Source organism: Crassostrea angulata, chromosome 2, assembly GCF_025612915.1.
Source record: "Crassostrea angulata isolate pt1a10 chromosome 2, ASM2561291v2, whole genome shotgun sequence".
Taxonomy (NCBI): Eukaryota; Metazoa; Mollusca; class Bivalvia; order Ostreida; family Ostreidae; genus Magallana; species Magallana angulata.
In genome coordinates this window covers 54590654-54607989 of record NC_069112.1, presented here as the reverse complement: position 1 = coordinate 54607989, position 17336 = coordinate 54590654, and the positions used below count along the sequence as shown (strand labels likewise).

Genomic DNA, 17336 nt, shown 5'->3' with positions numbered 1-17336 from the left:
GCCTTTATCCTCATTGATCCTGGATCTTCTTTTCAACCGAAACATTGATAACGTTGATGTCTTAGGCAAGAGGGAACATGTCTTATTTGCAAAATTTACCGGCTTTTGCTTTTGCATTAGTAGTATCTTTATGTTAAACTTCTGGTTACGGAGTTAATTAATCTACTAAAAGGTTTGTTCTTGTGCATAGGCATTATGGTGCAGGGTAATCCATAAATTCTGATACTGCTTTGAATGCCCATTACAATTTAAAAGAACAAATTTAAATTCAGTGAAACATATCTGATGAATATACAAAAAGTACAGTTTTATACTATTTAGGTAAAGTGCCTTACATGGCAGAGCAGGGAAATTAAATATTAGCATCAAAGTAGCAAAATTACGTCTCATGGTTAATTTGACGATTTGCGGTTTGCATGTATAAAAATAAGTTTTTTTAGACCAGTTGCCATGCCATTGATTTGTCTCTTATCCAGTAAATAGAACTTTTCATAAATCAGAGGTGTCTTTCCGCAATGCTTGTTGCGAACTTTGCACACATATAGAGTGAAAGGAGAAAAGAAAGTAGAACGTCAGTGACATATACCACTCAAAATGTGCTTTGTGCTTTAAGGAAGTCTTCTCGTTCTCAAACATACTTCTTTCAATAAGAAATTCAAGAAATTTTGACACAGTAAAACAGATCATATAACCAATAGATTCTATCAGTTCAATCAAATTTGACTGTCTTGTTTTTGCATAAAGGTCAGGTCAAGGGCACTACCCTTTTCCTCAACTTAAAAGATGATAAAATAAAAGTAGTTTTTTTCAATTAAGTAGACCTCTGTTTTAGATATGAAGATTCTATTCTTCAATAAAACGATAGAATATCAGAATGTATATCAGATTATACTACTAAATGGGAATAAATATTGAAACTATAATTGATATTAGCTTAGCCCGCATTTCCTCTAATTCTCTTAAATTTTGAAGATATTCGATAATTTTTTATGTTTCCAATATTAGAATATTTCTTATTTTTACGTATTATGAAGATGTCACATAAAGATATAAATTGACAGAAAAGCTATTGTATTGACCATTTAATAAGAAAGAGAAACTGATTATAATGATTTTTTCACACATATCAATGTATAAATGAGCGCTTTAAAAAGTTTATGAAAATGTAACTTGATAAGCAAAAATCTTATTTTAAAGACAAATTCTGAAACCAAACTATCAAATTATTAGTTCACATTAGTTAATAAATCCAACGTTACTATTATTGTTTTAAAAATGCTAAAACAGACTCATTAATCTACAGCAATTCTGAATTGCGAAACATGTGATATTTCCTTTCATCATGATTTAATGAACAGTTAATCAATTTTACGTTTGACAACTCGAAATCCAGAAAAGACTCCTTCCTTTAATCATTTTGGAGTTGTTTTTTTTTTTTTAATTCTATGGAATATAAGCTTTTTATGACAACAATTTTTGATAGAAATATCAAAATATTGTTTAAATATGTTTTCGAAAGAAAAAAGAATATACTGTAATACACAAACAATCTGAAAGTTTGGACTGCGCTGAAAATATGGGAGCTAAAGTAACAGTACCCTAAAACTATTGAGTAATGAAAATTGTTCATTTTATTCTTGAAATCCTTCCGCCACAAAATACAGTCCCTTACTAACTCTGATATGTATTTTTCTTTTAACAGTTTCATTCACTTGGTGTATTTGGCATTGTAAAATATAAGTAAACAAATAGAATTAATATATGATGCATAATTTTTAGACTAGAGGGGACATAGATTAGGAAAAAAGAGAGCAACGAACCTTTTAAATAATTTTACTTTTTTCATAAAATGGGTATATGTATTAATGTGTTACTTAACATCATATTTATTTAACGAGGCCGAGTACAAAACGAGTACGCACGCTTTCGCGCAGCGTTTCATTTGTATTGTGACGTCATCTTTTTGCTTTGTTGACGCCATGGCGTGATAGTTTCAACTGCAGATATTCAGCAAAATTTGTTGAAAATAGCTCGTTTGATGCGTAAAATTAATATTATAGTGTGGAATAAACGTAAATGTCTCGAAGTATAAGCTATATTTGGGCTCGGTTCTAAAACATGAAGAGGGTTCAGCAAGCCTATCCCTCTGTCACGTTTTCTTAACCCGCCTAAATATAGCTTAATTCATATATTTCAAGACAATAACCATGTATTTTATATAAATGACCCTTAATATGCGATGTTATATATTTATTTATTACTTAAATGTGTCTGAATGTTTTAATATTACTATAAAGATCACCATTTCCGTCTTTGTCAAATAAAAAATAGCTATTATCTGGCAAACTTGGAAATTGGGCATACAAAAAACAACTTTGATAAGACCCCTGGAACAAACCAGGAGGTAAAAGTTTTTTTTTATTTGACCATTTGATGCCTTTAACCAATAACTTTAATATGTAGAACAGAAAAAGAAATCCCTAGGGCAGAAATTTAAAAAATATGCAAAAAATGTGCAAAATTGATACATTTCAAGCAAAATCCCATAGGGTCCTATGTTAAAAATTAACAAAATTTGAGATGACCCCTTGAACAAACGGTGTGGTAAATGTCTGATTTTTTTATCTTAAAATAATAATCATATCAGTAGGAATTCCTGTAAAAAATTTCATTAAAAAATCTAGGGCAGAAAAAATTAGACCCGGCCTCGTTAAAACGAGAGAGAGAGAGAGAGAGAGAGAGAGAGAGAGAGAGAGAGAGAGAGAGAGAGAGGAGAGAGAGAGAGAGAGAGAGAGAGAGAGGTAGAGGTGTTTCTCAACATTTGATAAGATTTCTCACGGTACATGGTCAGAGCACGGGTGCTTTCATAGACAAGAAGTGTCATATACTAATTATACACACGCACAGACATAGGGATATTTTTTTTGTATTGTGCTTTACCTGTGGTTCTTAAAATACCTGTATGAATAATGCATTATTTTATCTTCATGTTCGTAGGAAAGCGCATATGATCAGTCACGCACAGTGTTTATACGTCCCTGATATGATATATTGCTGAAAACGTTCGTTGAGACAACATGTGCGCTTATTTAGAAATCTGCATTTTAATCAGATTGTAGTAACGGCAAAATATATTACCTAACTAATTCATATAAAATATTAGTTTTTTTGGAACGAACGAGAGAGAGAGAGAGAGAGAGAGAGAGAGAGAGAGAGAGAGAGAGAGAGAGAGAGAGAGAGTTGTCTCAACATCCGATAAGATTTCTCACGGCACGTGGTCAGAGCAGGGATGCTGTCACAGACAGGAAGGTTATGTAATAGTCTGAACAGGAATGACCTCTCTGAATTTTGCATTATTTTGTGTTTGAAAATAGACGGTCAACATATTGTAAAGATCGAAAGCGCGTACGGTATTTATTGCTACTTTTAAATAATAACGCGTTTTTGCAAATAACGAATCCTCTAATATTTTACTTTTTTTTTTAGAAAGCGGCTACTTATATTAACACATTACATACATTTTTTCATTTAAACATGAGCAAGAGAGAGAGAGAGAGAGAGAGAGAGAGAGAGAGAGAGAGAGAGAGAGAGAGAGAGAGAGAGAGGGGTTTGAAAGTAGTTCTTGAGTTAAATAAGAGTCAGATTGACGGGAAAACATTCATGGTGTCGCGGGAAAATACACCTATATTTAAACAGTTGAATAATCTATTCTTTTCACAGAATTAAACAGTTATATTCAGTCAATAGAACGATAACTGAAAGTTATGGAAAGGTGGCTGAATGGCAGAGATATACCTTTCAGTTACCTTTCAGTCAATTTTGGGAGATCTGAATGGCAGAGTTTCATCTTGTGTTTGTTGTTCTGCTGAGTAATAAAAGTTTAAAAGAAAACTGTGAGTTTTGGGGGCAACATTCGTCTAAATACAGCAATTCTTGATCTGTACGCAGACGAACGGTGGAAATCATTCGTTTTACATATCAGACCAAAAAACACCGTTTGATTTGAGAAATTATGCGTGCATTTCTTATATTCCTATTAACTGAGGGTGGTTTTCTTATAGTCTGGTGGCCATTTCATTAACGTCGGATTTTCAGTTTTAATTTGAAGAGTTCGCTTCAAAGGCAGCTTTTTGAAGCGACTTTATATATAAGGATAATAAATTATTCTTTCTTCCAGTTTTTCACCTTTCTTCTAACTCTTTAGTCTATCTTTTTGGAAAGTCAGTTTTTTTGTTTTCAATCTTTTTCCAGACGTAAATTTTATCAGCTGTTTATGTTTACCAGAAGAAACACAGGTTACACAAATTATGCTGTCATATTCATAAAAAAGTTTACAATTTTCTTTTTGAATGATTGGGACACATATGAGTAGATCTTCTCTTACAGGATGGTTTAAGTTTGTGTTCTGTTGACACGTCAAAGAGATTGCTCCCCAAACAGTTGTTATCAAGTTGAATTTTTACAAATGTCACAGTACATAGAAAGGGCAAGGGTTTTAAAAGGATTACATCTCAAAATTTCCTATATGGTTCGGCGAGGGTCTTTGTTTGTATACTGTATAGTGTACAAGGGGATATCATGACAATTCTGTTGTACAAATAGTTATCCGTATCTAACGATTAAAAATTGATTAAACCTCTACATACCTTAACGATCCAAAGTGGCAGATCTACGTATTAAAATATTACTTAAATAGTTATGTGCATTTGTGTAAGATCACGTGATGAAGTGGCAATATATAGGGGTGGAAAGCCTGTGTGCATTATCTTGTTGCATGATATTGATCTTTGGCATTTCAAAAGTAGAACGACGTCGGAAGAGAACTCCGTCTATGTACGCTAATAAATAAAGGGTCGTAATTTTTTTTAAAAAATCTAGGTAGCTTATACATGGATCATTTTATAAACCCCTCACCGTCCTGCAGACCCTCTACAGCCCTCCCCCTGTAATGTGTAAAGAGTAAGCCTTTTTCCGATAATCACACATATTTTTAATATATATTTATATATTTTTTTTTTCAAATTTATACGGAATGTATTAAAACTTCTATACATTAAACAAATTTTCCCCGTAAGATTTTTAATCTACCTACGTAGCCAAATGCAGATCAAACTTTAAAAATTAAAACGTAAATACGAAATATAAATAATGTACAAATGTAAAGGGTCAAGGAGAAATGTGTAAACAAGTCCTGAAACAAGTCTGTCTGCTGTGGAGAAAAAAGGACTTCTACGATATGCCACGGTGAATTAGATCAGATAGCGTTATTGTTAACAGGCCAATTGTGTTAAAAGGTTTGTGTACCTTAGGTGATCGTTCGTGTATCGTGTGGAATAGTTCGTGTATAAGAAAAATTGGTTTGCGTTTTTTACCGGGCGTGATCGTGTGGATTTTTCGCGTTTAGTAACTTTTTTCTACCGAATGCAAGGATTTTTTCCTACGGGATGTTTCTTTTAAAACAGCGCATTACTGTGACTTTTAAACTTTTTATGGAAGAATATTGACAAGTGTTTACATACATGTACCTTGTCAACGCTAATCTTTTTTTAAAAGATATCTTCTTCTGCCGTTAAATTGTTAGTACCAGGGTGCCTTGTTAAAAATAGAAGGTGAGGCGACGTAATTAACTATTCGACAAAATAATCTATTGATAAATCAAATTTCTTGCGGGCTTCTACCTGTGATGTCCAGATCACAGATTCCACCACCTAAAAATGAATAACATTCAAACACAAATGCGCAAATAACATTTGACTCATTGTTAGCATCAACGTGCATTATCAGGCTGCATCGGTTTTTTAAGAGTTGAGATTACACCTCCATCATGTTCCCTAAGAAAAAAGCAGTTAAAGATGAATAAACTCTGCATCAAATTGTACCTTGACAAGAACTGCTTTAAGTTTAAGCTCTTGTTAAGAGGAGGATCAGGATGACTTCATGACGTCATATCTTACCGTTTTCTTGTTGAGAGTTCAACGTCAGATAGCTGTGCATTGGTTGCTTGATTCAGAATTATTAATCATGATGATCCACCGAAAAAATAGCACGGTCTAATTTAAATCATCTTCTCCTTTCAGTCGTCAGCATCTTATAGGTAAGTCATCTCCTCTACGTTTACATACAATCTAACTGTACTTTTCAATTACAGACATGCTTTTATCTATTTTATGAGAGGCTTATTTCTTCAATACTAGAAGTCACATAGATTAGAAGCATGGATTATTTTTTCTATCTTCTAATGAAGAGTTCCAATAGGATTTCAATAAGTTGGATAAAAAGAAAGGTCGTGTGAGGAAGACCTATCGATACCTGTCAGACCATGACGAGTATTAAGAAAAGGGGGTGTTCTAATCAGACTGTAAAGATTTTATAATAATTCTGAATAGATGTACCTCTATTGATTAAAATTTGAAAGGTAAGAAACCTTTAAACACAATCATTACACTTGCCGACACCTCCGTTATTCACAGCATATGTCTAAAATGTGGTTATTCTAAATCATATTAAATATTATCTATTTGATATCGGGGATAATGGCCGTATACCTAAATTATGTTAAAAAGTACCCAAACTGCTTAGAAATTGTCTCGTTTTTTACACTACATTATAGATTTCCCCGTCATTTTGTTTATCGTTTAAGGTGCATTTAACTTTCTAAAACTAAGTACAGGCCGGTAATACCTCGGCAATCATCCAACTAGAAATATATTCCGGGATATCAAATTCTTCTCCCTCAACAATAGATTGAACAAAGATACCATATGCGTTTGGTTATAAAATCGCAATAAAATTTGGTTTAAATTACAACTTTATTTTTTTCCCATGCTCCCAACATTTGTCTGAACTGATCCATTTTATTAGTTCACGTCTTTTTTTCACCTACTTTACACTAAACCTTGTATTTTGTTTAATGCTCTCTTAAAAATATACATATAAAGCTTTCTTTAAAGATATGACATCACTTACTTAATATACATTATAACGGGTTCTTTATATGTAAGTTTCGCCCCATGTAATTTCGCCCTTTTCACACCTGCAAAAAGTTCCGTTTCGTCTTAGACTCACCAAGACACAGTATTTTTTAAAGAAAAAATAGTTTTAAATATACCCAGTCTTAAATACGCTTGCTGACGAGGTCGACATGGACAAAAATAAAACGGAGGCGAATATTTTCCTGTATACAGTATTTGATTACGATGACTCTAAAAACTTAAAAAAAATTCTTAATAAAAATATCGATATCTAAAATATGATTTCAAATAAATTGTGCGAACAAATCATACAAAAATTATAAGTTTTATTCACATTGCTCATTAATGCTGGTGTAAGGTGGCTTTTTACGAATGGATTTTTCATTATCAATCAAACTTTACTCTTGCATAACTCATAAGTTTAAAGTATAACTTTAAACAAGTAGAGCAAAACAACAACAGAGAAACATAATATCAATATTGGTTATAAAAGATGATAAACGATTCGCCTCATAACCGAAAAGCAGAAAGTTTTTTTTGTAATCAATATCAAATTTTCTAAATATATTCTTATGCACTTATTTTTGTAATCTTGGTTATTTCTCTAAAGGTGGATTATATCCGCATCTAAACACATTTATTATTGTTATATCATCGTAAACTAATAAATGATTGACAAAAGTTCCAAATATCACAATACCTTAAAACAAATAAGATATGGCATTTTCTAACAGCACATAATTTTATTGTTGATTTTGATAATCTACGCGGACTCTATATTGAACACCAATAAAGTCAGCCAGGCGAAAAGGGATGTGCAGCATTTTCTCCTCATTGATAAATATTACTCATTGAATTAAATTGACATTGCAAACAGTGAGTAAGAGAATACACAGTGATTTAATGATGGTTCCAAAATTTTATGAATTATTATGAATCGCTCTTTAGAAGAGCGAATGGTCAAAAGACTGACAGCCATAAAGATAGTCACAGAGATATGAGTTAATTATTGAGCTTCCAGTGAACTAGCATATACCAGTATATATATATTTTTGCATACTGAGTACCTGTTTTTAGGGACTATGCTGCAAGAACTATTATATCTTATCTTTCCGCTATTGATTACATTTATACGCTTAACTGGTTTGGGGATCCATATTCGTGTTTAAACTGCTGTTGTCAACACACAAGCTGACCCGTCCAAGTTACTTAACAAACGGTGTCATACAGTCAACCAAAAAGGTGGATAATTTTTGATAAACGTTGGCTTAATAGTATGGCCTTTTCTTGGGTAAAATTGCAGACTTTTATGCGCAGCAGCTAGATAATTGTATACTACCAACGTATATGTATGCATTGCATAATTAAACACACGAGGAGCATTAAATGAATATTTACAAGGATTGTATAGTTAGTATAAAAAAAATTCAATTGTGTAAAAACGAAATTATTTATAATATTTATGAAATATAATATAAAAAAAGAAAAATGCCTAACTAAAGGTCTAGTACTGTTATTAAAGTAAATTGAAATACATACATAACAAAATCTTTTTTTTAAACTGGGAACGTTATGCTTTCTACATGTGGAGTCTGATTATACATTATTTCAAGCAAGATCGCATGCCTTTTAATTCATAACAAAACTTCAAAGACACTCACTAATAAACTACCAAATTTAAATTCACAATTCAAGCGGCAAATTAATATTATTGTTCATCGTACTTTGAGCACTGTCTACATAATGGTGATTTAAACTGAGCTAATGTTGAAGAAATAAGGAATTATTCTTCAAGTATTGTTAATATTCCAAGAACTACTCCTTTTAATTTGATGCTTAAGTTGCTAAAGACGTTAAGTTTCCTTGTGCTCCTTTTGCAAATGGTTACAGTTTCTGAAAAATCACTTCATAAAATTTACAGTTTGCCCATTTCATATCACTGAAACGACTTCTCAAATCATGAAAGAACAATTCACAAACATCTGCAGCTTCGTCGTTGCTTCTTGTTTGACATAGTCCGGTCATCAAACTAGGAAGAATCCATGATTTCAGACTTCGTACAGGGTCCTCTAAAAAGTATCAGATGATATTTTGAAATATATAATGAATACTGAAACTTACGTCCATTGCATAACAATTGATCTGATTTTAAATTATGATGTTCTGCAACTCCCAGTTTTAACTTGCTAAGCATGAGATGATTTATTTTCTCTTCTTGAGCAGGTGAATTTTTTTTACACTTTTATTCTAAATGACGTAACTGTCAATAAAATTGCTTGAAAGAGTTTTTGCTCTAAACGTTGGAAGTTTGTGACCAAACATAGAATAAAGCCAAAGTTACTTACTATTCTCATACATTGAGATTATTCTCTGCGAAAAATGCAGAAGTTCCACGCCATTATCTTTCCCGAATTCTACAAATGCTGTTTTCACCTCAGACTCTGTTCTCGCGTTATAGATAGGGACAAACGTATTCCTCAATTCTTCCTACATTAATAGTAATTCTAATGATAATAGTATTAACACTTTCAGATCAATCAGATACAAATTTGGTTTTTGATTACATTGCACTTGAAACAATACATGGACATTATTTTATCACCATTATTCTTAAACTAAATAAAATGATTTTAATTTTATTTTAAACTAAACCCTTAACCATTTTAAACATACATTAATAAATCCGTGACTAGGATCTCTAAATGAAGTAAATTAGCCTATTTGAAATTGAATTTATGATTAAAAATACCATTTACTTAAAAGAATGACTGTGTAGCAGTACCTTTGATATGACATTTCTTTGGTAAAGTTGATAAAACGTGGATGAACACATTTTATTTACATTCAGAGGTTAAGTGGGTATGTTCAGGAAAAAAATTGCCCCTGTAATTTTGATAAAAATTTACTTTTGGAAATCTTTGCCCAAGTCAACACCAAAAGAACACAATCATCTACACTATAAGTCTAAAGTAACTTCCACTTTAATTGCATTCCCATATGATGCATTATGAGGAATCATAATTATGAACATATTAATACTTCTCTACTTGACTATTTTTTTGAAACTTAGCAAGAAGTGCTTATGTTCATTCTCAATGTCCGCACATGTACAGCAGCAAAATATATCGATCGAATGTCCACTTTATTCTGTTCCAAGATATTATTGCAGCACATTTGGAGGATTTAAAAAAATATATACATCCGTGTGAAAGAAGTTCAATTGAAATCGATGAAAGGGAAAATGTCCAAGAAATCTTCTCTGACACATTATTTTTTACTCGAAAAAAATGCAGGAACAAAAACAAATTTCTAATGGAGATTTTTAATGTAAATGTTTACATCTTTTCTCCATTTGAAAGTCACTCGGAACACCTCGCACAATTTTTCAACGTTATCATCCCGGCTTGCTTGCATGCAAATTCCCCGTAGACTTCACACGTTTTAGTCGTGTATTGAAATCTGATAAGCTAACAGGGGCGTTTTAACTGAGAAATCTTGGAAACTTTTCATACTTTTGAATGAACATGGATAAAACCATGAGATATTTATAAATATAGAATAATAACAGAACATGTGAATCGAGGGTATCTTGGGACAGAGAATAATAAAATGCTAAAAAAATCTTGAACGAAAAATTGCCACCTCTAGAGGGTAAAACTAGGTATTTACTAAACATTTGAATGCCTTACATTATGCTAGAAAGGCCCACATTCAGAAACAAAGCTTATGAAATAATACGGCATGTACAAAGGAAGAAAGTTAGGACATGAGAGCAAGTTTTTTTTACCTGATTGTGATTGTGTGTTTTACAACCAAGAATGAAAAAGATGGGTATTGCAAGGTAAGAGAATCATCTCAATATTGGAAAACGAAAATATTTACACTTGCTTCTCTTAGTAGCCTCAATAATATTGTAGCACGTATTGGGTATAAAAAAGAGTGGATTTGTATTTTACGGCTTTTAAGATCAGCTGCCTTGGCGTACAAGCTTATTGTATCAGAGTCTGCAATTTTTGGATACAAGTAATTTACCCTTTTTCATTTCAGTAGATCTGGACTTTATGAAATTTTTCAAATCCTCTGCAGCTAAACCTCTAATCTTTGTTCTTTCTTCATTACTTACCATCATGCCAGGAACGTAAAATAATGCTTTTTCAAGTACAACATACCTACAAATAAACATGTTTAAACAACGTCCTGGTATTCTTAACACGATTAACCGTTGTTAAATATCTCGCAAACACTTGGTTTTCACTGTTTTACTGAAAAAAAATCAGAATTACTCCTCAGTTTTTTTTCGAAGAGCTGAGAAAAATTTTTTTTTTTTACGTAAAGAAGTAATATGTGGAGAATTTTCATTAATTTTCACTAATTTGCTGACTTACTCAGAAAGCCAGTGCAACACCAATGAACATGTTCCAATATCGATGGTCTCGTCAGGTAAACAGCGTTGGTATGCGCTCCCAGGAATAGTGTGTACTGCTAGGAAGTCGTCCTTTATCTCTTTCTTAAAATCTAGAATTTTGGTTTATAATATTACTTGAATCTCATGTAAAAACCATCAACATATGTTTCCTTTTAAAAATAGAAAAAAAATGATAACTTTCAATGTCATATAAGTAGGAAAAAAACTAAAAGAAAAGTTTATACATACCGCTTTAACTTATGTAATAGCTGTCGTGTAAATCTTATGGTTGCTACATAACTATTTTTCTTTTCTTTTTATTCATTTTCAATACAAATTAATGTTTACCATTCACTCACCTCACACTACTCACAAACAAGTTGAAACAGTGAATAGTTAATTAAAAAGTCTTAAAAGTTATGCCATATCAAAGAGCTCATTTTGACAACTTTCTTTAAAAAATCTATTTTTTTCTATTTAATCTATTAAATTTTTTAAAGATTAATAATTTTGTAAATATTTTACAATATCATCAAATGCAATATACATTCTTTTTCTGGATTGGCTAAAAATATGTCTGTTAACTAACATGATATTTACATTTTAGCCATTTGTTATTCTCTAGAAAACAAAACTGTTATTTTTTGTTTTCTAGAAGAATAACACGTCGACATCAAACTCAAAGGTTTTCGTTAATGTCACCAAATTTATCAAATGTGTATCGGTGTACGTAGCAGATTCTAACAATAACTATTCCATTTTCCACTTCATTCCACTGAAATGAGATTCAAACAGATGGTTTAAGGACATGTGAGCAAAATTTATGTGGTCGGATTTTTTAAATTTTGAATATTTATGGATTTTATACCAAAGAATATATAATCAAATTTTCAGACAAAAAGAATGATTAGAAAATTTGTTTAGTTCTACCTTGAGATCTGTATAATGAATATATTACTCAATGTCATAAAATCTAATCATTAACCGACCATTAAACAAACATTAACACGTGACATCACTTACCCAATTCAAGCAATCACCAATGGTCAATGCCAACCAATAGGAATTCATTTGTTGTATTGATTTTAAACCCGAAATGGTAGCTGAGATACGATTATAGGTTTGTCGGAGTCAGTCAAGTCTTATCTGGGGTAAAAATTTGTAGATTGTAGGTCTGAGGAATGTGATTGTAAAAAATAATAATAAAGGAAGTGTCATTTATTCTTATTAAATGTAATTGATTCAATTTTTTAATACTTGAATAACTAACCTTCTACATTCTTAACCAAAGCAGTGAAATCATTTGTAGGTTGATCATTCAATGTTACATATATTTCACACGATGCTGATCTTCGTCGAATAAGTTCTGTATATAAAAGTCATAATTATAGCTAAAAAAAAAATTGGATGATGTTGATTTTGATGGGATTCAAATGAATATAATTTATTCATTAAACATTTTTATCCTACCGATCATTATCTTTAGAAACGGAAATATATTTTTTCCGTCATTCGCTCCGAAATCTGCAAGATTGACCTTTGTTTTAAAATCCAATCCATCAAGATATTTGTCTGAAAAAGAAGCAGAAACTTCTCTCTATAAGCAGAAAAAGACATAAAAAGCGCATCAGACGAACATTTTGTAATTAGTTATACTTACTAAATATTTCTGTCAACCTTCCCACATGTGGAGAAAGGAACACATCAAAATTATCTGAATTGACATGAGAATAGTCTGTATTCATCTTTAGGTCAAACATTGCCATTTCAATGCCTATGTCGTGTGATTTTATCCTTAAATCTTTTTAGGTGATCCTTCAATTGAAAACAAAATGTTAAATGTTAAAAAGTGATTTTGATAAAAAGAATATTTCGTTCAAAACCACTCAGCATTTATTACAGGAGAGTAAGCCCTTTATTCAGGGAGGATATTAAAGACGTGGTCATAACTTCTTCTTCCTCACAAACAACATTTCACTATATAATTGATATATACATGTACATTATTTGTTAACTAAGTACTCGTTCCACCAACATCCAACGTAAAAAAAAAGGTTTCCAGTTTTGATAGACATACAGTGTCTATGCATATGGATGGAGCACAGTCTTACTCTATCAGTGTGTCAAATTGGTTCCTTTATCATGTTAGCGTTGTTTCATTTAGCCCTTCATCTATGTCCCGCAGAGCTTAAGTTAAACATGTGTGGAACAAATGTGCAAAGGTAACGCAATAATGCTGTTACTCTGAACAAGATACTTGTTTGGAAATTGAAAATGTCCGTTTGAAATAATATTTTTTGATAAACAAGATTTTTTGCAATACCTGTTCGTTTAATGGTGCATTCCTTAAAAGATCCAAAATTTGGATTTTGTGAGGATCAACCTTAAAAACTGTAGGTGGATACAAGAATGGAACCTTGAATAAATATTCCTTTTTAAAGCTGTAAGCAGAGCCTAGCGCTTTATTGTCGTTAGACTTCTACTTCCGGTGCATCGAATAACCGCCCCCTATGAGCAGAAGTATACATCATTTACACTGGTTAGGGAACCAGTTTCAGGGGTTTATGCACATAACTGCAAGGGCTATTGTGAATCATACGCGCTATTGTAAATTTAATGTACGGGGCTTACATGCATCATTGCAAGGGGTGTCACGCAGTAATGAGGAAATACGTTATAGTGCCAATACAAAAGCTGAAAGTTTATATACATACATACACTGTTTATCCTTAATATACATTCAGAAGCTGGGTTAGCGCTTTTCAGTACTATGAGTACTTTGATTTAAATGCTATATTCAAACTAGTGCTTTGACATTTGGTGGGATGTTACTGTTTAGTTTACTTTTTAAAAAGCTATCAAATATTTACCTTCTTTATTCTGTTTCGCTAAGAGAAGCTTCTCAATAATCAAAGACTCTTGATATCGTAATTTGTTTTTAAAGATCTGTTCTGCTGTGTGAAATTGACACTTGTTCAAGTGATATACATGTATATATATTAGTGGACAAAGTCGGACTGGTTTCATTGCGTTCAATGTATTCATATCTAATAATTTAATTCTGGTTGTAACGCGGCATTTGATTGGATAGAAAAAATTAGTTAAATTTATATAACCTGGTTTGCACGTCACAAGACACGTCACAATGCACCAACGTCAAAGACGTATTAATCCGATTGACGTAACGTTTGAATTTTGAACAGATTAATATCATTTTTAAAAGTAAAACGGACTCAATTTTCACAGCAAATTACTGAAAATTAAATTATAAGGAATGAACTCAATATCTACCCAAGATATACTTGTATAACCTAGGTTGGAGCAATTTAGGTTTTTCTATAATCCGCGAAGCGGATTATAAAGCGTAAATTGACCCAACCCAGGTTATACTCGTATAACTTGGGTAGACATTGAGTTCATTTCTTAATTAGCCAATGATTGGCCAGTCAAGTGAACGATAAGTTGTGTCAAATTGTAATTTAATACAGAGTGCCAAAAGTCCAAGCTCTAGTCAAAACAGCTATAAATTGCAGGACAAGGATGAGTCATATCGTCACATCTTGCTGTTGATAAACCAAAGTCAGATAATCGTGCATTGGATTATTTATACACAAGTATTTGACAAGCATTATGTTACAAAACCACTTTAAATAGCGCAAATCTTGCAATCTCCAAACTTCTGAATATTACATTCATTGCGAAAATGTTAAATATGAGAACATCCCTCATATTTCTATATTTAGATATTTAAGTTCTGCAGTCCTGTTAATCCAGTGTCACAGGAGATGATATTACAGTTTTGAAGATAAGATAATATTAAAAATTGATTTAAAATCATATTGATGGATAGTGAAAGTCAAACTTTTTTATTAAGGATAAAATTTCAGACAAAGTTTGATTCAGAATGCATGAAAACATATTTGTAAGGACACTGAATATAAATTGTATGAATTATCACCATTTAAAACTCTCTCAGGAACAAGATCGTTTTATGAAGGTTAACTATATAAAGAATTAAGGGCGGAGGTACAGCTGCTTAACGTCACGAAGTGATCAAAAGAGGAATTTTTCCATAGAAATATACATAAATGTAAATAATGCAATTAAATAGACAAAATACTCGTATTTTTTTTAAATTGTTGATTCAAATACAGATAATCACTCAAGCAAAACTGGAATTAAATCCATGGACAGAAAGAATTTAACTTTTTCGATGTTTTGCAAAACATCTATTTCTATTGCATAATAGCTTGAAAGCCCATACGAATGATTAAATATCACGATCTAAAATGTTAAAAGATCCAGCCGAAGCTAATTGGAAGGTCTATTACGAAAGACATGGTATCTAAATTGGTGAAATGTACTGTTGTTAATTATTTACTATAATTTGTTACACAAAACACATACATTATTCGACAAAATGTTTTGTATTACAGGTATTTATAGATAAAAAATGTTTTATTTTCAATTTTTCTCGACAAATTTTGGACATTAACAAATAACATAATATAAAATTTGTTAATTTCCCTGTAATTTTTTATATAATTTTTTTTTTTGGATTTTAAAGGAAATATGCACTGCCGCAAAAGTATCTTAACAATAATATACATATGCATTGCAAAAATAAGTGCTGAACATCAAATCTAGGCTTTTAAGAAGAAGTAAAAATTGAAAAAAAAAATATCAAAGGAAATCGGGAAGTGTAATTATTTTTTAACAATGTAACATAATTCATTTTGTTTCAATCAATTATCAATACTAGGTTTATAAATGTACAACAGTGACTTCCTTTACATAAAAATCAAGTATTGTTGACTCACACTAATACCACACTCATACCTCACACTCACACTCATAATGACTCACACTCATACCAATACATATGCACTTAAACAGAAGAATTTTATCCAAACATACGTTTCCTGACTTATCTGTAAACTATGTTATTCCAAATCACTTTATAAGTACCTGTTCAACCGCATGGACATTGGCTCTTTTATATTACACAATATGCAGGAAAAAGTATTCCCGTCACTGCAGGCGCATGTTAAAAATAATTAAAACACGATCTGACTATCGTTTATGTAAGAAGCTATCGACTTCCTCTGTTAAATAACAGGCAGGTAAATGGCCCCGGCAATCAACCAGAAATTGTTTGTGAATTGAATCCCCCTAGCCTAGTTTGAAAACAGATACGTATACCGTACCTGTTATATAATGTTATTACAATTGCTTTGAATGGCAATGGTATTTTGTTTTTATCTCCTAACTTCCGACACACAATGTATGTCAAACCCGATTGAAGTTATCAAGTTGAGTCATTTTCACCTTCCTTACATATTACAATTCAAATTAATATTTTGTGTTTTGTTGATGTTCTACATTTATAAATGCAGCAAATTGTAAAAAGGACTTCTTTTCAACAGATCCCGAGATAAATGTCATCATGTACATTTCGTTGCTTCTATTTAATGATGAGAATAATGTTTTGCTTTTTTCTATTTATTCAGGAAACAAACATTGCAGAAAAAAACCAGTCAGCAATTAATAATCATGAGATAGTTGCAACCTTCGTTGCCCGTAAAAAACACCAGAACCAATTTTAAAGTTACCTTTTACGTCTCCCTCTGAATGTCCTACAGACTGTGAACATAAGTATTGCATGATGATGGCGGCCATTTTGATTCTTGAAAATATGTCCTGCTGATCAAAGGTTTTTTGTACCGTTTGAATTAACATGTGCATAAAACTGCAGGAAAATATCTCACTTTTTTCGTAAGATCAATCAAACTGAAAAAAAAATAATTACAAGGTTTTACCTTAATTTCTTAATATTTTTTTTATGTATCCGCGGTCCTGATGAACTTTGCGCGCTCGTTTAAAAAACGATGCATACACGTTATATACAAATTCTACCCACAAAAGTCCAAAAAGTTCTTACATAGTTAAAAAGAACAAAA

At 31.7% G+C, this 17336-nt stretch overlaps 2 protein-coding genes across 5 annotated transcripts in view; both read right to left on the bottom strand.

The window, feature by feature from the left end:
• Positions 1 to 4796, bottom strand: part of LOC128172863 (uncharacterized) — a 35096-nt gene extending 30300 nt beyond the window's left edge. Inside the window, exon 1 of one of the 4 annotated variants that reach the window (XM_052838571.1) lies at positions 4647 to 4796. The gene's annotated coding sequence lies outside the window, so the exon portion shown is untranslated. The remainder of the gene's footprint in view (positions 1 to 4646) is intronic. The other 3 variants (XM_052838570.1, XM_052838572.1, XM_052838567.1) reach the window with 3 other exon arrangements.
• Positions 4797 to 7282: 2486 nt separating this feature from the next.
• LOC128173493 (uncharacterized) lies at positions 7283 to 16503 on the bottom strand. The gene is given in 9 exon segments (XM_052839191.1): positions 7283 to 9040; positions 9317 to 9458; positions 9754 to 9854; positions 11004 to 11140; positions 11357 to 11486; positions 12647 to 12742; positions 12847 to 12948; positions 13037 to 13191; positions 16345 to 16503. Coding segments are annotated over 8 exon segments (999 nt in total). The 5' UTR covers positions 13143 to 13191; positions 16345 to 16503; the 3' UTR covers positions 7283 to 8855.
• Between the last annotated feature and the right edge of the window lie 833 nt (positions 16504 to 17336).